General features: G+C 48.1%; 1 protein-coding gene across 1 annotated transcript in view; it reads right to left on the bottom strand.

Moving 5' to 3' along the window:
- The window catches only part of Adamts16 (ADAM metallopeptidase with thrombospondin type 1 motif 16), a 99,896-nt gene extending 75,738 nt beyond the window's left edge, over window positions 1–24,158 (bottom strand). The window contains exons 1-3 of the mRNA XM_070042150.1: window positions 24,007–24,158; window positions 23,784–23,883; window positions 17,622–17,947 (exon numbers count right to left, since the gene is read on the bottom strand). Of these exons, the coding sequence (XP_069898251.1) occupies window positions 17,622–17,947; window positions 23,784–23,883; window positions 24,007–24,090 (510 nt within the window). The 5' untranslated portion in view covers window positions 24,091–24,158. The remainder of the gene's footprint in view (window positions 1–17,621; window positions 17,948–23,783; window positions 23,884–24,006) is intronic.
- Window positions 24,159–26,254: the final 2,096 nt, after the last annotated feature.

Below are 26,254 nucleotides of genomic sequence, written 5' to 3'. Positions count from 1 at the left end.
TGTCACTTACAGCTCTCTAATATAATTACCTATATTATTATTTTATTATTTTTACACTTTTCGACATTTTTTGATGAATTGTTACACAGAGGAAGATGTGACAGACAAGCAAGTGTCTGCTCTGCTTGTTTCCAGAGCCTATGTCTGATTCTCACTGGGATGCTGGGGGTGGGAAGTCTTGTGTCATCTCAGTGCTCACCACGCGAAGCACCGTGTGGGTCTGGGCCGTTCTGAGGGATTCTGAGCACACTGGAGGGTGGGGCAGGCAAACGAAGTATTCCTGAGGTCTTGCCATCTAGGAAAGGCTGAGGTGAGGCGTGGTAGAGGGGGTTGGGGGAGAGGTGACTTAGAGCAGGAGAGCCCAGGTTGATTAGACATGCAGAGATTAAGCACTGGCCACAGCATTCCTGCTGTCCAGGGAGGGAAGGCAGAGGAAAACTTGGTCAACTATCAGTGAAGCCATCAGAGCTGTGGGGGGTAGACCTCCTGGGGACCAGACATCACTCAGCACTGAAAGGGAGAAATGCTTGGAATTCAAGCCCTGCATCAAGGAGGAGGAGGAGGAGGAGGAAGCTGAGGAGGAGGAGGAGGCAGCCAGCTTCCATGTAGGACTGAATTGGTATTCCAGAATATTACTGACTAAAGGAGGAAGTGCTCCTTTGAGGTTGGTAGTTTCACCTAGGAATGGCCAAGTCTGGAATTTCACACTGGATAAAGCCATTGTCAGTTCTCTGAAGTGGACCATAAGCCACCACCAGGCAGTGCCCTGTGCACGACCCAAGCCCGTGTTCCACATTGCTGAAGGTGGCTGGCGAAGTGTTAAACTAACAACGAAGACATCCCGCCTTCCTAAAACATTTTGTGATAGGCAAGCGATCCTTTGCTTTACCAGACACCCTTCATTTCCTTCCGAGCCAGAAGAGGTGTGACCCATCATCTCTTGGAATCGACGTGGGGAGTCAGAAGCCCCAGAACTGACGAGCCATGCAGCTACGAGGCCTATTAGCTGTGAGGCTTTGGAAGAATTTGGCAGCTTCTCTGTGCTATTTTGTCATCTAATAGATAGATAGAGGATAGCTAGTCACCTGAATTTTTCGGACTTAACAATAATGTATTTAAAACATGTGATGCATAGTAAAAATTGGCTAACTACCAAATTAATCAGCAAAGGACAAAAATATCAGTCTTCACTGGGTGATTGCTGATTGTCTTGTGATGATTTGGGGTCATGGAATTTTGGGGTCCCTCTGCAGCTCTGATGAGGGTGCACCCAACACCACACACATCCCAAATGCATCTTTGCTCTGAGTTTGCTGACTTGACATTCTGCACTATTACAGGCTCCTGGTCTACCACCTGTGTATTCTGTGAAGACCGTTTGGATTTAAAACCATGCTCTGCTTCCAAGGCTCAAGGATCTTCAACGACCTGGTGAAGAGAAGTTGATAATTATTTTTTGTTGTTGTTGTTGGTCATGGGGCTTGAACTCTGGGCCTGGGTGCTGTCCCTCAGCTCTTCAGCTCAAGGTGAGCACCCTACCACTTGAGCCACAGTGCCACTTCCGGTTTTTCTGGTGGTTTATGAGAGATGGGAGTCTCACATACTTTCTGGCCCAGGGCTGGCTTTGAACCATGATCCTCAGATTTCAGCCTCTTGAATAGCTAGGATTACAGACGTGAGCCACCGGCGCCTGGCTGCACTGATAACCCGTGTTGCATCTTATATTCAAATGACTTCTAATTTCCTTAAATATAGTAACTGATAAGCATGGTACTTTATAACCCTTGATGAGCAAGGAACAGTGGAAACTATGCTTCGTTAAGTTATCACATCCACTTGGGGCATCCTTGCCAGGTTATTTAAAACAGTAGGGGCAAATCATGGAAGATGCGTATTTCCTTCTTAGCTAAATGTTTCTGAACCAAGAGCACTTGCTTGAAATGCAGAAAATGTCTAGCACACAGTCAACATCAGGATGCCAGAGCGCAGATCATTAACCAGGTTTTCTCAGGGGTCAGGGACCCCGGAGCCCTCCCAGGCCACTGCTCACAGGCAGAGCTGTAAATCATTGTCCGTGGGAAGCTCACCAGTCACTGGGTAGGTGGAAGGGGCTAGCGTTCCAACGCTGAGACAGGGCGGGAAGGGAAGGAGGTCTGCATGCTACTGCCGAGACAGATGGGCTGCTCCGAAGCACGGGTCTACTACACTGTATTGATTACTCACAGCATTCACGGGTCTACTACACTGTATTGATTACTTGCAGCATTCACGGGTCTACTATATTGTATTTATTACTCGCAGCATCAGTTGATTTTTATTGTGTGGGTCTCTATCTATCCACCATGTATCTACGATCTCTTTCTATAGGCAATATAAAGAAAGAAAGTGAAGTAAACTGAGAAAGGCTTCTCCTCGAGGCTAGTTCTGTACTGTGGCCCCTCGCTCAGCTAGGTGCTCACGTGCAGCCTGTGCAAGGGAGCTGGCCGTGGACAGACTCGGGGGGGGGGGGGAAATGGTAGGAGAGAAGGCATTTGGACTCCAATATAGTTTTACTGTAACTCTCCTCCTTTATCTTTTCAATAGCATGGTAAGAGGCAGCAGTATTCTATCAATCTAGGTCTCCTAAGAGATGTTTCAGAAACACTAGACAATTGCAGCTTTCACGGAGGCCAAACTCTGCTTTGGATCCCTTGTATCTTCGAATCACACACAAAGCAAACCAAGACAGATTCATCACTTTCCGGCCATATCTGCTCCAAACCACAGTCAGCCTGTTGCATGACTGTGCGTGATATTTTGAAAATCAGATCCAGCCAAAGGCAAAGAAGCTAAATAAGCCAAAACACTCCTCCTTCCCCAGGGGATCTTGGATCTGATTCTCTTCCGTCCTTTTACACCTGGCAAACACACCAGGTCTTTACAACCCTTCAAGACGACAGGACTGATGTTCCTGTCACAAGAAACCCTACTGTCCTAAACCCCAACAAACCCAGGGTTCTTGGTTTCCACGACTTGCTCAGCACTGCACTCAGTTTCTGGACACTTTCCAATTACTGATCTATGCACTCAAGGCCTACCATTTGACCCTTGACACCCGGACAATCTCCCGTAAACTGTATCTTGTTCGTTAAGGCATTATTAACATCACCAAAATATAGCCAAGACTTGGTTTCTCACAAACCCTCAGTTCCTACCACAGAGACACTGAGCCACATCCGCAGCACCCAAGGACCAAGAAGGGGAAACAGAGCAGTCTGGGAGAAGAGGAGCCAGCATGAGCAGAGTCAGCGTGGGCTGACTGGCAGCAGGAACCAGCGGACAGCATGCTTTGGGTCCCGAGATGTCCAATGAGCCTGGCTTCGAGCATCACTCAAACAAATCCCTTTCAGTTGTTGAGCTTTATCAGGCCAAACGCAGCCAGTGTAAACAAGTTTCATCTTTCATGGACACCCAGTGACGCCCCTGAGAAGAGCGTGCCCCACAGCGGGCCCTGGCTCTGCTTCCCACAGCCTGTTCCCTGCTGGCCCGCCCGCCCCTCTACCCCTCCCACAACTCCATCTTCCTGCCCCAGACCCACACTCTCCCCAGTCTTCCTTATCTTTCACGTTGGATGGCACCGTAGGTACTTGCTTGTTGCCATGAGGATGTTAGTGGTGAGAAAATGTGAGACCCAGGCCTGTGGCAAATGGAGAGATCATGTGCTGGGCCCCAAGGCAAAGATGGCTCCAGTCTCGACTCTGCCTTTCTTTGGTGGGGAGAGTTTTCTTGTGTGTGTGTGTGTGTGTGTGTGTGTGTGTGTGTGTGTGTGTGTGTGTGTGTGTGTGTGTGTGTGTGTGTGTGTGTGTGTGTGTGTGTGTGTGTGTGTGTGTGTTTGCAATTCTGTGCATATGCCCTTGTCCTCAGACCCAATTACTTTATGTTTGTATAGACAAATCTACAATCATTTTACTGGGCAACCTTCCACATTCAGCCTGCATGCTTGAAATGCCTCAAAGATAATGAGAAGAGAAAAAGGTAAAGACCAAGGGGCAGAGAGGAAGGTCATGCGTGCAGCCTACAAGAAGAGAGGGGCCACAGCCCTTGCTGTGGGTCCAGGGTGGATGTGAGAGTCACAGAAGACAGAACAGCTGTGGCCTGGGACGTCCTGGCAGCTGCTAGCCGCTGGACAAGGCTGGCCATGGCCTGTGACGTCCCGGCGGCTGCCGGCCGCTGGACAAGGCTGGTCGTGGCCTGTGACGTCCCGGCGGCTGCCGGCTGCTGGACAAGGCTGGCCGTGGCCTGTGACATCCCAGCGGCTGCTGGCCGCTGGACAAGGCTGGCTCTGGAGGACGCTGCAAGGCAGGTGCTTCCCATCAGAGGCCACAGGTTCCGGTGCCGTCACCGCCACCTACAGGATAGGGCTGGAATCACACATACTTCCCTGCAGGCATCTGCTCCGTCCAGTGTGCATCTCCTCTGGCTGAGACTCACTGCCTGCTTGAGGCCGCTCTGTGCTGGTGAGCTCACGGAGCTGCCCCTGGCTCACCTGTCAGCTGTTTGCTCTGTGAACTCTGTCCCTGGACACCATTGTGGTGTCTGCATCTCTCTCGCGCCAGGTCTGGGATGGGCATCTCACTTTTCTGTAGATCTCGCTAAGCTTGACTTGCTGGTATCACCTCTGCCACTGTCTCTGCCCCATGTCATCATCTGATCTTGCTGATCGCCTCTGTCTCATGTTGTCATCTCAGTCCGTGACACAGATGAGCACCTGTTTTCTGGTGACGTATTAGTGACTATGAAAAGCAATGCCAAACATGACTACTGCCTGTTATGTTCATGGGGAGAGACTGAGACCGTGGACCCCCAAACACAGAGCAGCGCAGAGCCGAACCTGGAATTTTATAGGAATTGTGTTGCACATGTAAACTTCTAGGTGGTTACTTTACACCACGGTTACTACGGATACCAAATTTGACCATTCGTAAATTATAGGCTCAGGTATACATATGACTACATATACTCTCAGACACATCAGACTCCTGAGGGGCTTACAAAAGCTATGGCAGATTCTATTTCCAGGTGATAGACTCACACTGTGTGATCTTCCAACAAGGTGGCAATGCATATTCAAAATGTCCTCCTGTAGGCTGTCCTACCACAAGCTTCAATGCAAAACTTACTACGTAGATATTATCTTTCCTCTAGAAATAAAATATTGACGAACTTTCAGAAGTTTAGAGACTATGCTTGATTCATTTTGTATCAAAACTCTTCTCATAACATCAACACAATTAAAGGTAGTAGTAACTATGTCATAAACTTTCCAGAAAAAAAATGAAAAATGTATCCAGCTGGTGGTGGCTCATGCCTATAATCCTAGCAACTCAGGAGACTGAGATTTGAAGATTACAGTTTGAAACCAGCCAGGGCAAGAACTCATCACAGAAAAAGCCAGAAGTGGCTCTGTTGCTCAAGTGGTGGAGTGCTGACCCTGAACAAAAAGGAGCTCAGAGACAGCAACCAAGCCCAGAGTTTGAGTCACAGGACCAGCAAATAAATAAATTAAAATAAATAAATATGTCATACGAGCACACGCATATATGTGTGTATATGTATGTAGGTATACACACACACACACACACACACACACACACACACACATATTCAGTGGTGTCTCTACTTATAAACCACGCATTTTCCAATCTGGAGTTACTCACATTGTACCACTGACCCCTACTTCAGTGGCCATGGTCCTTCATACAGTAATGCAGGAGAAAGTACAGTTACTCCACGACCACGAAGCATGGGAGCTGGGCCTTTTCCAACTGATGAGACATTAGTACTGGGGCAAACAGATTTCAAAAATTATAGGTAAAGATTTTTCTTTAATCAAACTGATTTGGGAGTTGGAGAAATGGATGGGCAGGTTGAAGGGAAAGGCAAGGGGAAAAATGCCTTTGGTACGGCTGGTTCTCAGTCTTCTCTGGGTAGTCATGAGGCCCAGATGAGCCACCAGTCCAGATTCAAGTCAAAGCCTGAAGATACCTGTGATAGAAACCACAGAAGCTGCTGGGCGCTGGTGGCTCATGCCTGTCATCCTAGCTACTCAGGAGGCTGAGATCTGAGGATTGCTGTTCAAAGCCAGCCCCGGCAGGAGAGACCGTGAGACTCCTATCTCCAATAAACCACCAGAAAACCGGAAGTGGCCCTGTAGCTCAAGTGGAAGAGCACTCGCCTTGAGCTGAAGAGCTGAGGGACAGCGCCCAGGCCCAGAGTTCAATCCCCACGACCAACAAAAAAAAAAAAAAACAAAAAAAAAAAAACACAGAAGCTGTGCGTCAGAGGCCGCCCTTCTAAGCAAGGCATGTACAGATGGACTTTGAGACCTGTCCATGTGAACAGAAGAGTGCAAAGAATGTGGAAGTAAAGGTGAATTCAGACTTGGATTTAGGTTTAGACTTTTAACCCATCACAAAAGAAAGTCTCCAACCAGGATCCAACTAAACACAATGGCAGTGGAGCAGATTCCTCAGACACAACTCTGTCTCCATCCCTATTTTGCTGAATACAAGAACGAGGTCACGGTTACAGCAAGGGCTCTGTGAATTCACCCCATGTGCACCACCTAGAATGGAGCAGCCACGCTTTTGACAGGGCTGAATTTGAAATCGAGCTACTGCAGACATCCGTGAGACACCCATTCATGGAAGGGAGGCTGGAGGACTTTTTCTTTGTTGGATTATAAGTTTTCAGTCAATGCAAGGAATACTTACACTCATTTAAACAAATGTAAACTTTTTAGTGTTCTAGAAAGCACGTTAGACTCAAAACGCAGAGAAAATGATTGTCATCTTAAGCTCTGCACCTTGGTCTCCGCTATGCTTGGACTTAAGATACACGTCTACTTCAAATCCATGAAGCATGAGCATCGTAAAATTGTTCATGAACTGCAGGGCTCCTGTGCTGCCTCCGGGAAAAGATATCGCACGTGGGCCTAGGCTTTGTGTTTCCCCCTCATGGAAGGGGGAAACTTCAAAGCATGGGGGTGGGGGGTGAGAGGGCTTCATTAAGTCCACAGGTTATTTCCCAATGGCCAAGACAGTGGACAGGGGAAAGAAGACGCGATGGAGACAGGGGTAGGAAGCATTATTGGCAAATGATCTAAAAAAGTTCTAATTGGCAAACATCAGATTATGTTATATTATTATGTTATAAATTGAGAATCATGACACTGAGTGGTATAGAAAAGGCTGTATAATTGACTTTTTTATGGACTAGATATTGACTTGCTTCCTCATATGACAGACTTACTTGACAGAGTCCTTACATGTTTAAACATTTCAAGTTCCGAGTGCCAAGTCCTCCGCACACGCTTGTGTACTGAAACTAGAAATAGGACTGTGCTGCAGCGTATGTGAGCTTCTCTTTTGGCTTATTGTTCCACAATCCATCACTCTTTATTTTATTACCCAGTGATGGCCTGCACAGGGAATAGTCCAAACTCCCCTGCTTCAGCTAGATAATCTCTGCAAATAAAAACAGAGTTTATGGCTCCTTTGGCAGCTGCAGTGGGAATACAGAGCCCAAATGTGAGCTGTTCTGGGCACTCTCCTCATTTATGACTCCTTGTTAAGTGCAAAACGATCTCCCAGGTGTTCAAAATAGACAACTTTCTTCCAAAAGCATGGACAAAGCAATGGTTCTATAATTTGCACAAACAATGGCTTATGTTTTAAGTAGCTGGACTGAATGATATGCCTTTCTATCATGCTATTTGTTTCCAATAAATCCCTACAATGCGCCTGGTGCAAATAAAATATATTCTAATCTTATTCTGTCTCATCAGCGCGCTTTCTCTGAAGGTCAGGAAAATGTCGCCTCTGGTCTAACTCCAAACCCACTTGTGGTACAAAGCAAGTGCTGACTTTCCAATTTGGTTTTATCTGTATTATAGGGTTTAGAAATGCGTGAGGGAGAGTTAGGAGAACAAACTGTTACACAGCTCCTACTGTGCACAGAACCTCGTGCTATGGGCTTTCATATGTGCAGTCTAACACAATCCTCCTGCAATGCGCCAAGGTCCAAGTGCATCACAAACTGCGGAAACAAAAGCTCAGAGTGCTGGGCCAAGGGGCTGCTCAGAGACATCAGCACTAATCCAGACCTACGGGACCAGGGTCTCCCAAGCTCCTTCCCGCTAGGTATCACAGGAAGCTTTTCCTTTCTGCTTCCTGCCTGAGGGTTGGCCAATGCGCTCTCCTTCACTTGCCCAGAGCTCAGTGGGTTCAGTTCATTTTTTTTTTTCTCAGAATAAGTCAAGCAGTCCTTAAATTATAGATGCTATAAACTTCTTATGTCTTTCGGTGGTTGTTGAGGTAATTTTTTTTGGGGGGGGTGGGCTGGTCGTGGGGCCTGAACTCTGGGCCTGGGCGCTGTCCCTCAGCTCTTCAGCTCAAGGCTAGCGCTCTACCACTTGAGCCATAGCGCCACTTCCGGCTTTTTTTCTTTTTGCTTATGTGGTGATGAGGAATCGAACCCAGGGCCTCAGGCATGCAAGGCAAGCGCTCTACCACTGAGCCACCTTCCCAGCCCGATTTTTATTGATTAAAGTAAATCACTAATTTATTTTATAAATAAATGTGTTAAGAATAAAATAATTCACTAATTTCTTATTCTAATTTTACCTGTTTTGGTCCACATTTCTACTGTGTTAAGGGTGGACAAGTAACAATTCAGAGAGAAAAAAACTGGAGTAACTGAAAATACCGTGTCATCATGACCTAGGGAAATGTCACACAATCTCAATGTCATCTTAAACTTCAGGTGACCAACTATTTTACCATCCATATAACATTCACAAGTAAACAGCATGGCATTTTTAGTTCTGCCACAGATGAGCTGAATATTTGTTTCAAACTTGTTTAAATTTGATATAATGACTGCCATGACTTATTTTATTTGATTTTTTGCCAGACCTGGGGCTTGAACTCAGGGTCTAGGCACTGTCCTGGAGTTCTCTATGCTCAAGGCTAGCACTCTACCATTGAGCAACAGTACCACTTCTGGCTTTTTCTGAATAGTTTATTGGAGATAATAGTCTCATGGATTTTTCTGCTCAGGCTGGCTTTGAACCACAATCCTCAGATCTCAGCCTCCCAAGTAGTTATGATTACAGGTATGAGTCATTGGTACCTGGCTAGCTATACCTTATTATACCTCCTTGTTGCACATTATTGAGGTAAAAATATAAATTCAAACTATTCAGTGTTGCATTTAAAACCTTTTTCCACTTACAATTTCCTGAAATAATATAAAATAAAACCATAGTACCCAATTGCTACTGATTTAAAATGCTGTGATGAAAAAAAATGTTTTTAAAACACATGCTATTTTTCCTAAAAAATATTTAAAACAAACTCTTGAGTAGTAAAATTTATGTACAAAAAGTGGCAAAGGATGATAGGTATTACTATACAATGGAATCGAATTCAAAAAACAAACCACATGCCTACAAACACCAGAGACACAACAGAAAACTAACCCCAGCCATTAGTTTTGAGTTCACTTTTGGGGTCAAGGCACTTGAGATCTGTCCCATGGGGGAGACCCGCTCTGTCTGCAGTACTGAGGACTGGGCCTCTGAAGCATAGTCATTCACTTTGATTCAGAGTCTGGCCTGGGACCAGTAGATAAGGATGTCCTAATTTTGCTGCAGCAATAGCTTGGAGGGTCTGGCCACACAGAGTGAACACACACACACACACACACACACACACACACACACACACACACACACACACACACACACACACACACACACACACACACACACACACACACACACAGAGTTCGTAAACCAAGTCCTCAAGCAGAACATTCGGGCCTACTGAGGAAACTGCACTCCTTCTAAGAAAACTATGCAGGAGGCTTAATTTACACCAGATGAATGGAAGAGTAGGAAAAACACCCTGCCATGGAGAACTTTACTGAGGTCTTTGCTGTATGTCAGAAATAATTGCAAGTGTGTGAACTAGAAATAAAGGAAGAAAAGTTCAGACATACCTGCTCTACTCTATTTACAGAGTAGGTAACTAGGTGACATAATGATTAAAACAATACCATCAACAACAAAATCTCACCAACTCAGAACTCCAAACAGTCCACCTACATTATACTTTATGGACCTGGTATTGATCTAACAAATCCATTTCTGCATTTTTACCTGCTTTCCATTCACCCCCTCCATCAGTCCACAAAGTAGACCAAGATCAGATCTAAGAAGGTAGAAGAGTCGCTCCTTCCTGTCTATTCCCTATGGGCTTCCCGTAGTTCCTTACTTCCTGTCTGCTTCCTCATTTCCTGTCTTTCACTAGGGACTTCCTGTCAGGACCAGACGTGGCAGTGGTGATGTGTTCTGGGATCAGCAGCTGATTCTGGCCTCCTAAGTTCCAATATATCATGTCTCCTTGGTGCCCTGAAGCAAGATTCACTACTTCCATCTCCCATTCTTTTAAGCCTGAGTTGGATAATACTGTCATCTTTGGTAATTACCTGAGTAAATAACATAAATAACAGAGAATACTGTCGTCTTTGATAATTACATTAATAATCACAACTGGAGGAGACGGATTCCAAAATGTCAGTGTGAGGAGTGGGCAGTGCCTCTCCCCAGAAAGACAACTGCTTGACTGCTACAAAAGTCTCACTCACGTAGATACACGCATGCACAAACACACACACACACACACACACACACACACACACACACACACACACACACACACACACACACACTCACACACTCACACAGCATCTTTGTCCCTTAGACAGTCTGGGATACAGATCTTTCCCCAGAGCCACTGACTACAGAGACCACGTTTTCTCAGGGATTCCTTTCGCTGCAGGTAGAGCCTGGGGATGAAGAACCTCCTGGCTATCCTGGGTTTGGACCGGAATACCATCCAAGAGCAATGAGACTGGTCTGGCAACAGTCCATAAGACTTCTGTCCTTGGGGGCAGCATCTGCCTGCTGACACGTGGGTGTCAGGAGCATCTATGCTAATGAGAAGGGAGCTTGCCTCCTGTGTGCTCACCTTCGCTATCCCGGGACAGAGCGGCTGCACTTCATAATCTCCACACATATTCCAACATTAAACCCTTTCAGCAGGCTCTCCCTTACAATGTGAAACCATACAGGGCATGTCAGGGGAAAACTTGGCTAGACAGGAGTTTGAAAACTTTCACCTGATGATTGTCTAAACCTCACCTGGCTTTAGAAGGTAGGTCAAATCACCCCTCACCTTTAGGTTTCAAGTAGAATAAAACCTCCACATAGTTTGCAGTTCAATGTGTCTAATCACCCAACACTCTTCATGATGAATGTTAAACTAATAGGAAAAGCCACAGTCAAGCTCTTCTCATAAAACAATAGTTGGATGGACTTCTAGAGATACAATATGTATGTTGCTGTCAATTAAAACCTTTTAACCTTATATTTATTCATAAGTAATTGATAGAAGTTTGTGAGATTATCTGTTACCACCACCAGGTAGTTCCCCACAACTGTCTTACACACTTCCTAACCACAACCAGCCTTGAGAACAGGGCTTCCTTGTCAACACCACATTGCATCTGGCTATACCACCACTAGGCCTTCAGAGAGTGAGAGTTTCTTACAGTGCTCTACTCTCCCTAATTTTCTTATGATGCTCTCTCTTCTCCCCATTCTCAATGCTGATTCTTACTTTGCTAATACTGCTCTATTTTTCTGGCTCAAAAACGTTTTGCAGAGTCAGTTGAAAATCTGGCAGTATTTCAGGCAGCTTTCTAGGATTTATTGGGTGCTTCAGACAAGTCTCTCAATGACTGCAGTCTCCAGAGAGTCCTTGGGTCTGGAGATAAACCCAGTGCAATTCAAACCAGTTCCCTGAGCAAACCTCCAACCACATAGGGGAATTCATAAACAGAATGAAAAATCACAATATTTACCAAATTTTTATATCTTTGAAAATAAGAGAATCATTTGATTTTTAAAAATAGTATCATATGCATTATCTGAATAAACAGTATACTTAATTCTAGAGGTGTTAAATCTCATGTAAATTTTATGTCAAGAGCAGTTAAACCATTCACTTATTTAGCAAAAATGTTAATTCAAACATGAAATGTTTTAGATAATTGTTTTATCATATGTGATGAAAAAGCATATTATTTTGTTGTATTCTTGTTGTCTTTAAGCAGTTTTATAACATGTCAATGTATGAGTACAATGCATCTTAATCAGTGTTATCCCTTTCGTCATTTTTTCATTTTAAGCAAACACCATTTGGAAGTATTGACTAGTGGAGTTTCCACAAACAGCTTTATCAAAAGTCCTAGTGATCAAACCATTTTTAGATAAACTACACTAAAAATTAGAGTGTTTATCATTTTCCATACAAAATAATTTTTATTTATTTTTCCCAAAACAGGTTGAGAAATGCCGATATTACTTATTGTATGTACATTTGAAGTAAATCACTCATTGCAAAAAGAAAAATGGCTCACACCTGTAATCCTAGCTATTCAGGAAGCTGAGATCTAAGGATCACGGTTCAAAGCCAGCCCAGGCAGGAAAGTCTGTGAGACTCTTATCTCCAAATAACCACCAGAAAACTGGAAGTGGTACAATGGCACAAGTGGTAGAGCGCTAGCCTTGAGCTGAAGAGCTGAGGGACAGTGGGACAATACCCAGGCCCAGAATTCAAGCCCCAAGGCTGACAAAAAATAAATAAATAAAAGGTTAGTGTGGAACAAAAACTTGTGGATAAAAAAGCAGGCATTGTAAGTAAAGAAACAGATCATTCTGGAAATCCCAGCTGTAGTTCAATGTTAGAAGCTCCTCCCTGGAGACTGGTTGTGGAAACAAAAAACTCAACTACCATGGATGACTTTAAGTGGAACAGAAAGTTGAAAAGTTCACACCCAAGGTCATTGTTAAAAACAGCGGACATCCTAGTTGTGAATAATTTAGAGGTGGAGAAACTCACATTTGTAACACTCGAGCGAGAGCATTATTCTAATTGAAATTAGTCAGACATTGACAAATACTGCATGATCTCTCTCAAGGGTGGACTCTTAAAAACAAATGCATGGAAACCGAATTCGAACATTGACCCTAGAGACAGGGAAGACTTAAGCAGGTAGGAGTGTGTTAAAGCACCCACACCTAGACTTACATAAGATAAATGAATCTGGATAACTAACAGAGAGCATAATGATTACAGTTAATGATCCTGTAGTGTATACTGGTCGTTTGCTAAGAGACTATAGCTTAGGGGCTTTTCTCCCTCCTCCCCAACAAACACATAGAGAGAGATACGGTTAGGAAGATGGACAGGATATTTCATTCCCACAGTAACCATTTACTCTGTGTGTCCAAACATGTTACATACTTCATTGTACACTAAAAATTGATTATAGGAAGAAAGAAATTAGACCTTGATGAGAATATCTAATAAGAGCACAATTAAAGAGAAATGATATGAAAGGGTAGAAAAAGTAAGATCTCTAAAGTGAGTATTCTGCCTCAATGGCTTGGTAACAAATTATTGTTACCTGAAAAGTCATTAAGCTCAATTATAAGATAACAAATATCATGCCATCTAGGAACAAAATAATATAACATGCACAGAGACTCGGAGAAACGTGGACATTGTTAACAACATAAGCAAGGGAGAAAGGAAGAGAAAAGATTAGTGAAGAAATAATGGCTGAATATTTTTTTTCTCAACTGATGAAACATTAAACTGCACTTTCAGAATATTCAATAAAAGAATAAGCTCAAACACACCCACCCTGTATCCACCATACTGAAAAAGTTCAAAGAGGAAACTAAGGAGAAAACTTCCCCCATGACCCAGTAATCTCTTGAAATTATCAAGAGAATAATGATATTTTTAAGATGTACAAACCCTAGTGGACTAAACAGTTGTTATCACCAGAAACAATGGAAGCCAGAAGGTTGTAGAATGATATAGTCAAAGAGCTGAGGAGAAAAATAACAAAAACACTTTCAACCAATGCAGAAAATCCTCACAGTGATCTCAGATCAAATTAATTATCCTCCCTTCATTGTGGTTACAAAGACTACTTGTAGAACGTCCTGAGAACACCACGTCCAGGGGTAGGAGGAAACTGGTGGGAGCATCACAGGCTGCCCCAGGTCCACCTTGAAACAGTGCGTGACGGTCCCTGAGTGCAACGCTCCTGGTGGACTTCGCCCTTGTCACTCATTGGTGGCACCAGCCTTGTATATGCAGTCAAGATGCTCGGCCCTGCCTCCCCCCACCCTCCACGCAAGGTGGGTAGAGGTATCAGGGTGGAGCCAGGGCTTCCCGGTGCCCACACCGGTCTTGTTTTGCTAGGCTGTAGTAAGACCCCTCTCTTTCTCTCCAGTGCCTCCTTAGGCCCAGATTCAGAAGGATCCAGGGGTACACCGCTCCAAAGATCATTCACTGTGGATATCATTATGGAGAATGTAAAATCTAAAACACAATGCTTATGTCCCCTTTTCTTCTCTTCTTTCTGAATATGTATTATAAATAGATCAATACCATCAACAAACTTCATAGCTTGCCACAACCAACTGTTGAGAGGGCTATTAGGAAAATATACCCAAATTCCAAATCTGGGTGAGGAGAACAAACCCATACTATTTCTCTGAGAATAGGGTTGTCCAGTTAAACTATATCAGATATTCTATTCATAAAACACACATTTTTGAAGTCGTGTTTTCATCATGTAGAACAGGGAGACAAAGGAGTATTTCTTACAAGGCAGGATCTTCTACAATGTGTTCTCCATTCCACTTGGCCAAAGCGTGTGCATGAGAACAGAATCACTGAGGCCTCACACACCCAACAGAAACTCCACAAATAACCCAGTCTTCACTTGTTTTCAGAGAAAGCTTCTGGAATCCATTCAAGGACGGTTAGGAACTAACTTTTCAAGAATGGACATGCGTAGATGAAGCCAGCTCACCCAAACAAAGGCATTTTGCTGGCATAGCTGAATGTCTTCTGGGCAGGACATGATGATTTGGCCTGAACAAAAACAGGACACACACCTCTGGAAAGGCACGGTGAGCATCCATTCTGCACAAACAAAGCCTAAAACCGTCGCTGTCCATCAGCAAACAGCTTCTTCCTCTTAGGATTCTTGAACATTGTGCGAGCACTATCTCTTAGGTAGCAAGGAACTAGTGGAAACAGCAGAGTTGAGCCCCAGATTTATGATTTATCTCAATCTGCCTCTCTGAGCTTGTTTTTCCTGGTTTCTTGCTGGCTGACCACAGGAGGTCTTTTTTCCTACAAAAATCTGATGTCCTAGTATTAGTTTATCTGTGTGTTGGGCAGTTTCCTTGTTAGACATCAAGAGCAGAGCAGAAAGTTCTACCAAATCCCAACTCCTATCAGGGAGCCAGGTCAATAAAATGCAACTAGAAACCCTATAAAAATGCTCATCTAAGGGCTGCTGGGTGTGACTCCCGGGAGACACATGTGTTGAGCCTGAAGACCCAGGCCAAAGCTCTGGGTTTGGTCCTTTGCAGCAAAACAAAACAAAAACTCTCACTTGAGAACAGAGATCTACCTAACACTTCAGTTAGAATCTGTATGAGCCCCAAATGACAATGGGCCCAGGAAGGAGCTTTCTTTTAGGGATAACAGATTAACCACAAGTGGAGGGGTAGATAATGGCAAAGAATAACAGACCTTATAGCTGTTGAAGATTCCATTCCTGTTTTTTTATCTTTATCACTTTTATGGGTCTGCCTAAGATAGGGACCATTTTATCCTCTCTCAAATGCATTTGATTTGCATGTCTGTATGACAAATTACCCCACTCTCTTACTCTTAAGGCTAGTTGAGGTCATGCTCCTAATGACGCTCTATAGAGGAAATACCAGGGGAGTTGGAATTTATGTCCTTGGAAGTTTCATGATGAAGGCATAAGAATTTCTATTCCCATGACCATAATATCAGATTCCATTGTTCACTGCCAAGGAAGAGCCCTTTTATGACATCCTTTTTCATTTCTTTGTCTTTCATGTAATTCTACACTCACAACTTTTGCTGTTAACTCCCATCAAGTTCAGACAGAGACAAGCAATCTGGACTTATTGCCAGCCAACTTGATTGATGGGACAGATCCCAGGGCAAGACTCAGCTACCATAGAGTGCCGGGCCTCTGAGTCTCAGAGCTACCACTGTGCCTGGATCATTAAGGTGAATGGGAGAAGCACCTTGCTAAATCTCTGCAGACAAATTCAAGGTTACCAAAGTGGGATGGGATGGGAAAGGCACAGCTTTGGCCATCTAGATGACTTGTGTTCCTGTTTTAAGGCATTGCAGAGGAAACCCAAGGAAGAGAGTCTGAAACTTTTGCATGATGGAAATGGAAAGACCTATTTTTTTCCTTGGGAGCACTAAAGAGAAATCAGCCCTATGTCTTCATGCTCACTAAGAGTGCCAAGTAAGCACCACCCTCTGTCTGGTAACTCCTGGTTGTGTCCATTCTCAAAGCAAAGCCCCAAAGCCTTGCAGACATGAAAGTAGAAATGAGATCACCTCGTATCAAATTCCTTTAAAACGCAGAATGTTGCTAACTTAGAGATATTTTATAGGAGTTAGCACATGCATATGCTTAGTTATTTCAGAGAACTGGTTAACCATTTTTCAGCATCTCACACTGCCGCATAACACATGGATTTCTGAGCTGTGGGGATGGGGCGTTCTTCCGTCATGAAGAAAGCTATTGTTAGGCAGACTATACAATTTCAAGAGATGAAAATCAGAGTCCAAAAACCTATTTGCTAAACCCTTCACATTTTCAAGACCTGGAAGTGTTTTGACCACATATTTTCATTCTGCCAAATTGTCTTTTAGTTGTCTGAGATTCGTTTGTTTGAAACAATTTATCTCCTAAGACATTTCCATTACAACATGGAAATCTTTTAAGAAGCACAAAAGGTAATACATTGAGCTTCAGAATTGAGGGAAACAGTCAGAGTCTTAACAGGGCCCCAATGCAGGGAAGCCTCAGGCACTGTTTAAATCAGATGTTCAGAAAGCAAGTAGGCACCAATACAGGCAAAGAGCGACAAGGCCACGAGGGCACCAGCACAGGCATAGACCCACAAGGCCAGCATCACCTTCCCTCTAATCTGTAATCTGTCACCATTATCAGAGCAAGCGACATAAAGTACTCAGAATTCTCAAATAATCCACACGGCCAAGCCACTGACATTTTTCCAGTTCTGATCTTGTAAAATAAATTACAAAATCCCCTTATGAAGTGAATCGATTCAGACATACATTTCTCTATCAGCAGTGTTCTTCCACAGTTAGTGCAGAACAACAGCTGGGCGCATGAGTCGGGCTGGTGAGTGTGGACATTATTTCCAAATGGGCCCAGGGTGGCTGCGGAGCATATTTTTTAAAGTATCACTTGACATTTTTTTTTCCACTTGCTTTTTACGGATCAAAGAAGTGCATAGCACAGTAACAGAAACACAACTGATGGGATTTAGAGGGAGCTCTCTGCTTTGCTTCTTTCCCCGTTGCCACCCACACCTCACCCCGGTGAGGGCTGCCTGTACTCACCAAACCTTGGCAGGTGGAAAGAGCCACCGAGGAATTCCTCTGGTGGTGCACGGAGCCTTGGTAGAAGCAGAGATCCTCGTCCCGGAACGCGTGCACGGACGTGGTGCCCTGCCTGCCCAGCGTCTGCACCAGAAATCCAGGAGCCACCAGGCTGCTGGCAGCCTTCAGGTCCAGGTGGAAGTCGTGCCTGGTACCCTTCAGCCGGAGGTGCAGAGTGTCCCCTCCATGCAGGTCTGCTGCGCGTCGGCGCCGCTGGTGGTGTGTGATTTCGTGGGACACAAACTCTCCCCTGTGGTCAACCTCGTAAGCAGACACCAGGTCGTACTCTGAAAATGGAGAGCAGGGAGCGTCTGAGTCACCACAGGTCCTGAACTCAGGGGTTCTTACATCACAGGGCATGCCTGTCATGCACTCACCGCGGAGTGAGGTAGGGAAAGGCAACACACACCCACTCTGAAAAGGACCATGAGGGTCACAGGGGACTCTTAAAGGTATCCTTTAGGTTTAAGCCACTGCTTTCTACTACCACATTACCAGTCTAGAAAATTCCATGAAACTAAAAGAGAAAATCGATTCCCAACCAAATAAAATGCAAAGCTGAAGTTTTGTGATTAAATTTCACAACGTTCCCCGGAGTCATTGTTACATATAATTATTTTCCTAGTTCTGAAATTACAATTCTATCATATTCTTATTTCTTGCACTATGATTTCTCAGAAAACAGGTGAAAAGAATAAAGAGGTGACAGACACTCTTTGTTGTTTGTTTTGTTATTAAATCAGTAAGTGGGATGCCCAGGAGACTACGGCAGAATGGCGATAAGGGACAGACATTGGTGTTATGGGAGGAGTGAAATGGTTTCCTTCATCACTAACACTAAAGCTCTTCACAGATACTGGTCTCTATGTGCCTGTCCAGTCCCGGTGAGGAGCGGTGTGGGGGACCAGGAACAGGCCACAGGGTGCTCAGGAGACTGTCAGCAAAGGCGTTCATTAGATTTGGGACTGGGTACGTTGCCTGGAGGGCCCAGTGCTCTTGGTGAAGGGACCTCTGCAGCACAGGGGTTATGAGCCAGGCAGACAGTCCTACAGAGCAGGCAGAGGTCAGAGGGCACGGATACGGAGTCAGGTGGGCATGACAATGGAGCAGGTGACCAGGTAGCAGGTAGGTGTCAGAGGGTGGGACTATGGGGTCAGAGGGCAGGACCACAGGGCAGGTAGGGGTCACAGGGCATGACCAGCCCTCTGTCAGTAACGCTTCCCTATTCCTCAGAAGCTTTGATGCATATCAAACCTGTGTCAGGGCCAGGCTGCCTCACAGGTGTAGACGGTGTGAGCAGGGGTGATGGAAGACCTGTGCCATGAAGCAGGTCTGGCGTCCGCAGGCAGAAACTGAGGCAGCAGGCTCTGTTAGACAAGGCATCAAAGCCGGGGCCTCGTGTCTGAACGGGTAGGGCAAACTCACGTGGCTTAATGTGTTACTCAGGAACTTGAGAAAGTGGGACAGATGTGCTCAAACTGCACTCTGTGGTAAAGGCAGGTGTACGTAGGAGGCCCGGCAGGCCTGGGGCAGGGGGAGGGGCTCGGTCTGTCTCCAAGCTGCTCAACAGGAAGAAACGGCCAGTGCGCACCTATCCAGTCTGTGTTTCTTCTCCAAAGCATGTTCCTTACCGTGCGCCCTCTCCTGTCCCCTCTCCTCCCTGCTTTCTGGGCTCTTCTCCTGCACCCCAGATCTCTCATGCACCAGGGGGATTTCTCCACGCTGCGCCGGTCCCTTACCACCCTTTCTCAGCAGTCCAGCAATGGGAGTCGTTCATGGACTTGTTTCAAACTGTGGCGAATTAGCAAAATTTATTGCACATAAAAAGGGATTACTATCTTTAAAAAGCAAATTGTTTCCCCATGACCTAAGCCATATTCTCATGACCTTTGTTTTGGAAGGACAAATCGTACTTATTCTTTATTTGGGGAGGAGAGCATATAATATTTATCCTGCAAAATCACTACCAATGAATGTCTTTCATACAAACACACAATTTGCTGTTCTATTAAACAATGTGCAGCAAGTTAGCTAGAGAAAATGGCCTGGTTCACTGGTGCAAACCTCATCCAAGGCCGGAGTTGTGAGCAACGTGATACTGGGGAACACAGAGTGGAGAAGAGCCTTGCAGCGCCTGTGGCCGAGCTGCCCGCGCGGGGTCCCTGCGGGCCGGGGGCTTGAGGATGAACGCTGGGCGTGGTGGCCTACAGTAGACTCTGGGTGATGAGTTTGGATATTTTAACCATTTATATCTCGCTCCACTTTAATTCCTAACACTCAGCTGGTAAAACATCTGGGAAGGTCAGCACCGGTTCTCAAGAGACAGCAGGCGCTGCCTGTGCAGCTCACTGTACCCGCCCAGAGAACGAGCGGGGAGGGACCCACAGAGGAACCACCTGCCGCTAGCTCCCAATGGTTCTCAGCTGAGGGCGACTTCCTGACCCCCCACACCCACCCCAGGGCATTGGCACTCTCTGCAGACACAAAGAGAAAAGGCAGAATGGTCCTCCGAGACACTGGAGGAATCCCAGACTGCTATTACACATTTGGCCAGGACAACCCCCAGAAGAAAACGCCACCATGGTCAAGGGCTAGAAACCTTGAGTCTTTCAAGAAATTTCTCCTAAAGACCAAATATGTGTGGACGCACATGGACAGGTCATGGTTAAAGAATGAAACGCACAACGTAAGTGGAGCATCTACACCCGCACTCCCTATCTGGAGAGAACCTGAAGCAGTTAGCCTAATTTCATGCTCATGTTCCAAGATAATCTCCAAAGTCAACGGTTGGGATTTCAAAAAAGAAAGGAAGGAGAGAAAAAGAGAGAAGTGGGAGGGAGGGGAAGGAAGAAGGGAATGAGGAAGGAAGGAAGGAAGGAAGGCAGAAAGGAAGGAAGGAAGGGAGGGAGGGAGGAAGGAAGGGAGGGAGGAAGGAAGGAAGGAAGAAAGGAAGGAAGGAAGAAAAGAGGGAGGGAGGAAGGGAGGGAGGGAGGGAGGAAGGAAGGGAGGGAGGAAGGAAGGAAAGAAGGAAGGAAGAAAAGAGGGAGGGAGGGAGTAAGGAAGGAAGGAAGGAAGAAAGAAAGGAAGGAAGGAAGGTAGAAAGGAAGGAAGGAAGGCAGGAAGGGAGGAAGGAAGGAAGGGAGGAAGGAAGAAAGGAAGGAAGGAAGGGAGGAAGGAAGGAAGGGAGGAAGGAAGAAAGGAAGGAAGGCAGGGAGGGAGGAAGGAAGGAAGGAAAGAGGGAGGGAGGAAGGAGGGAGGGAGGGAGAGAGGAAGGGAAGAAGGGCGAAAAGGAAGGAAGGGGAATAGCTGTCACTGCTTGAGAAGTCTTGACTAAAACTTTTTAAGAATTCATTTCTGGGGCTGGGAAGGTGGCTTAGTGGTAGAGCGCATGCCTTGCATGCCAGAGGCCCTGGGTTCGATTCCTCAGCACCACATAAGCAAAAAGAAAAAAGCCAGAAGTGGTGCTGTGGCTCAAGTGGTAGAGTGCTAGCCTTGAGCTGAAGAGCTGAGGGACAGCACCCAGGCCCAGAGTTCAGGCCCCACGACTGGACCCAAAAAAAAAAAAAAAAGAATTCATTTCTTAAAAATTCAGAGATGGTTGCCAGACTCAGTACCTCAACTGCTTGATTTCAAGTTTTCTTGACCACAGCATCAAATACAGGAAGAGGTTGGTTGAGGAGCGAATGCACTGGGCTGACGGGGGGAGTGTCCCAGGGCTGACCTCGTGTGCTGCTGCTTGCTCTGTGTTCTGTAAGCTCATGGTGATGGGAATACTGATGCTAGAGAAGCAGTGAATGCTACAAATGGGAGCCCTACAGCTCTGCCCGTCACCCCAAAGGCCGCAACCAAGCACTTACAAATGGCTCTCAGTTTGGTTTCACAATAGATAATACATGTCTGAGTATAAAACATACAAACTGGGAACACACGTGCACCTGCACACACACATTTTTATGTCCAGTTTAAGGCCATCCTAAAGACTTTCAAACCTTGCCCTGAACACCAAATTTACTTTGGAATTTCAAAGGCTGATAATCTGTGATATGTGAGTGGACTTGTGCTAAGCACCATTTACACAGGTGAATCTTTGCAGAAGGCATGTGAGTCTCTCTGTTACTTTTCACAGAATAACCAGTAATACCTGGGTACCGGTGACTCACATCTGCCATTAGCTATTCAGGAGGCGAAGATCTGAGGATTGTGCTTTGAAGCCATCCTGGTCAGGAAAGTCTGTGAGATTGTTACCTCCAAGAAACTGCTTAGAAAAAGCTGGGAGTGACGCTGTGGCTCAAATGGCAGAGTGCTAGCCTTGAGCAAAAGAAGCTCAGGGACAGCGCCCAGACCTACCGTTCAAACCCCAAACTGGCAAAAAAATAAAAAGAATAAAAGTAATGCCAAATCAGCAAAAGGAAAACTATATATTCGTATCTGAAAAATAGAGCTCAACTCTATGCAGTGTTGTCTCGGGAATCCCTGGCATCCTCTTTTCTAGTGCAGAGTAACTGCAGACACTCAGAAAATTTACAACAGCACTTGGGGGTCTTGCTTTTGTCCACATACATGGAGCAACAGAGTTATTTCCCAGCCAGCTTGTGTGTGGGTAAGGCAGCAAGCCGACGCAAGGCCAACAAAGAGGGCTGGCCAGTTCCCGTCCTCCGGCTCTAGCAAGGAACATGGCCATACAACCTCCAGCTCTAGCAAGGAACATGGCCACACAATCTCTAATGTGCAGGGAGCACTTTCTCCTGACACCCCTGGTAGACCTTTGTTACTGTGGCCCAGGCGCTGGGGGGAGGCATGCACACTGAGCAAGAACTTCCCTCTGACTTCCAGTGTGAGCAGATGGGTGGGGACCCCGGCTAAGATGCCAGGCAGAGAAAGCAGCTGGCCGCACAGGCTCACCCGGGTCAGGGAAGGAAGCCCTCCGCCTCAGGCAGGAAGCTGTGCCATGTTTTTTTTAAGATCATGTTATTTTAATGAAGATTGAAAAATTCTATTAAGTACACACACACACACACACACACACACACACACACACACTCACACACACGCAGAATCCCGAATCCCTAAGACTTAAGAAAAATCTCAAATGATAAGCGCAAAGGTCAAGTTATTTGTGGTAAAGTGAGTCATAAGAGGAGCACTGACGTTCACTGGAACAACCTTCAGAAGTGGGGGGGGGGGGGGGGCGTGTCAAACATCCAGGTAATTAGCTCTGTCTTCCAACCCCGGCGACTGGTTCTGAAGTCCCTGCTGCTTTCCCCTGGCTCCCTCTGCTGGACCTCGAAGACCTTGATCTTCTGACATGGAACCCAGTCCCACAGAAGGCGGACTTGAGACTGAGCAGGGAGAAGAGCAACGTTAAACACCTCCATGAAGCCTCACGTAGGTGGATCAAGACGGAGAATTCGAGTTAGCAGGAGTGCAATCTGGTGAGTTCTCTGAGAACACGCGGCGGTCGTCACACCCACTGCGCCCGGACCCCTCCATGTGGACGCTGGAGTTGGAGCTGGGCGCGGGAATCCAGGGTCTCCGCTTCCAGGGGAGCTGATGTTTGCCTTCGCCTCTCCATCCCCGGCGGGGCCGCGGCGGGCCGGGCACCAGGGCAGAGGTGAAGGTCAGAGGGCAGAGGGACGCTGGACCCCAACTCACACGGCCACGCGCACGCTGCGCACGGCACCGGCGCCAGGCAGCCGTTTAAGGAGTCGCGAGGTTCGGCGAGGCCAGAGCCCCCCCGCCGGCCAGGCCCCGACGCTAAGACGCCTAGCTCCCTGTAAGAGCGGCCGCTGTCTCCTGTGTGACAGGCGGAGGCGAGGAGAGAGCGGACAGGGAGGGAGGACGGAGGGGGGTCTGCTTCTCTACTCACTCAGATACGGTCACGACAAAGTGCGGGCATCACTCAAGATTTTTCCTGAACAAATGTGTGTGTGTGCATGCGCGTGTGAGCGTGAATGTGCGTATGTGTGCGTGCGCGCAATGTCCCGGCTAGGGCGCAGCTCCTGCTTTCCAAGAATGGAAGCGCCGGTGCCATGCGCTCCCGCGCGCTCCGCGGGGAGCGGGGACGAAGCTGTCCCGCGTGCAGCGGGCGCGGGCATCACAGCCTCCCACCCTGCCCCGACTTACCGCCTCGCTCCGCTCCGTCGGGCCGCTCCACGGCAGGGAGGCGCGGGACGACGGGGCGCCCGGCCGCGGTCGCTGCGGGTCCCAGGGCGCACGCGGGTGCCTGCGGGGAAACGGCCGCGACGGGGGGTTCGTGAGGTGGCCGGGGCAGGGGGGGGGAGGCTGCGGGGACGCGGGGGGAAGGGGACACCGGGAGGGCCAGGGGGCACGGCAGGCGCGGACTCACCTGTAGAAGGACGCCGGCCAGCAGCAGCCCTCGTAGCCTCAGGCCGGCCCCGACGCCGCGCTCCGCGGTCCTCGCTGCGCCCATGGCTCAGTCTCCCGGGCCTCGCCCAGGGGCGCCCGGCCGGCGGGAGTCGCGGGCCGCGGCGGGGCCAGGCCGGGAGCCAGCGTGCGGAGGCGCCGAGCCGGGCTGCAGCCCGCGGTGCCCACTGTGGCTCCGCCACCGCGTCGGCCGCGGTTATCACTGCAGCGCTGCGCGGCGCGGGGGGCGGAGTGGCGGGACGGGGGGGGGGGGCGGCGGGGCGGCGGGGCGGCGGGTCCCCCTCCCGGGCGCGGGGGAGGGCAGGGCGAGGGGGCGGGAGGACAGAAGTGGGCGGGCAGGGAGGAGGGGAGCAGGTAGGGGGGAGGAGTCTGGAGATCCGACAGGCCCTACCGGACAGTGGGGTCCGCACTCATCCTTCGGTCCCCTGCGGACGAGACCGCGCAGGGGCGCGGGGCGCGGCCGGCGGCCGGCTGCCTGGTACCGTCCGGCCAGCTATTGCGGTGCGGGATCCCGAGCTCGGTCTGCGCCTCGGGCTGAGCGCCGCTGCGCCCGGCGTGAGCCCGGGCCCCCGAGCCCGCAGCAAGGGAAGCTGCGCCTGCTGCGCGAGCCCGGCGCGGGTCACTGGGGACTCCGCGAGAGCGAGCGTCCGCCTGGGGGTTGAGGCTCTGGGGACGGGGACGCAGGCGCAGACGCGTCGTCCGCCGCCAGCCCGGCCAGATCGCGGGGCGCGAGGCATGGTGCCGGGCGCGGGGCGCGAGGCGCGCAGCCGATGCTGGTAGAGCGGCCCAGAGCCGGGCCGTGCGCGCTGCGCAGCCCGATCGCCCAGCGGACGCCCGCTGCCTGGGCTGCCTGCCGCCCGGGGATTTTCAGTGTGAGCGGGGCACGTGGACACCGGTGCCCGGACGCTTAGCGAGTGCTCGCGTGTAAGTGTTGCACGCGTGTGGGAGTGCGCGCGTGGCTGCTCTGGCCCGCCTCAGCGGGAGGGCTGCGCGGCTGGGCCTCGCTGTGCGGGGGCTGGGCCGGGGCTGGGCAGGCCTGGAGCTGTCCAGGATGCCCCGGGGCGGGGACCGCACACCTTCTCCCAATCTCAAGACGTCGCGTGTTTCCTAAGTGTGGTTTTGAAGGACCTCGGAGGGCATCGATTTAACAGGAAAGGGAATCGGGCTTCCCTGGTGGAGATGTCCTGTGTGGAGGGGTCCCGGGCTCCTCCGGGCTTGCTTTTATTAATCCAGGCTGACACCGGGGAAGGGGAAGGGCTGACCTGGAAGGAAGGATGCGCTCTCAGGCTTTTCTTCCCCTTTCCCACACCGGAAGTAGAAGCTAGAGCGTTGGCCCTGGGTCTGGTGGCTAGCATGCAGGCTTTTTGAGCTGGGCGAGCACAGGTGGTCATGTCCTGTAGCAGCCCCGATCCTTAGAGGGTGGTTCTGGAGGACCAACCCACACCCAGGTGGCTGTCACAACTTCCTTTTGCCCAAACTGCTTTTATTCTTCCTACCTTTACCCAGTTAGGAATAGTTCCCAGAGTTCCACTAGGTTCTCTTTTCCTTAGAGTTATGTAGAAACACTGCAGCCTAGATCCAATCTGTCTTGCTGCCTGAGTTTTTAAGTAAAGTTTTGTTGAAACACAGCCCATTGGTTGACATGTTGCCTGGACTTCGTCCATAAAGGCTGGGTTGAGCTGTTGTAACCTGTATTGTATGGTCTGCACAACCAAAACAGTTTACATGCTAGCTCCTTAGAGAAGAAATGTGCCCGGAGCACTGCTCACTCCAGATACAGCACTGCTCACTCCAGTCACACTCAGCACTTGTCTTCTTGCTGACCGCAGGCTCTCATTTAAGAACTTGTCGTAGACAAATAAAAACAAAGGATCTTAGATAGAGCATGAGATGTGTTCTTCTTGATCAACGGAGCTTGCAAAATCAAAGAAGCCGGAGCCAGATCTCTCAAGGGAACAGTGTTTCTCTCCAGGGAACAGCACTTCGGATCAGAAAGAGGAAGTACGGTCATAGTCTTTTTCTAGACTGTGTGAACTCTAAACCAAAGCAGTGCAAACAGGTGTACTATTTTGAACAAAACCCGCCCTGTACACAGCTGGCCTAGCGGAGGACCTTGGAGGACCAGCTCCCTGCCTTTTGTGCAGGCAGCTGCAGGCAGACAGGCAGTCTGGCACGGCAGCTGGACTTTCATTGGCCATGGGCAGATCAGG

Source organism: Dipodomys merriami, unplaced genomic scaffold (assembly GCF_024711535.1).
Source record: "Dipodomys merriami isolate MVZ:Mamm:240054 unplaced genomic scaffold, mDipMer1.0.p SCAF_32, whole genome shotgun sequence".
Classification (NCBI taxonomy): Eukaryota; Metazoa; Chordata; class Mammalia; order Rodentia; family Heteromyidae; genus Dipodomys; species Dipodomys merriami.
The sequence above is the reverse complement of the archived record's forward strand: the minus strand, read 5'-3'. Positions and strand labels throughout refer to the sequence as shown.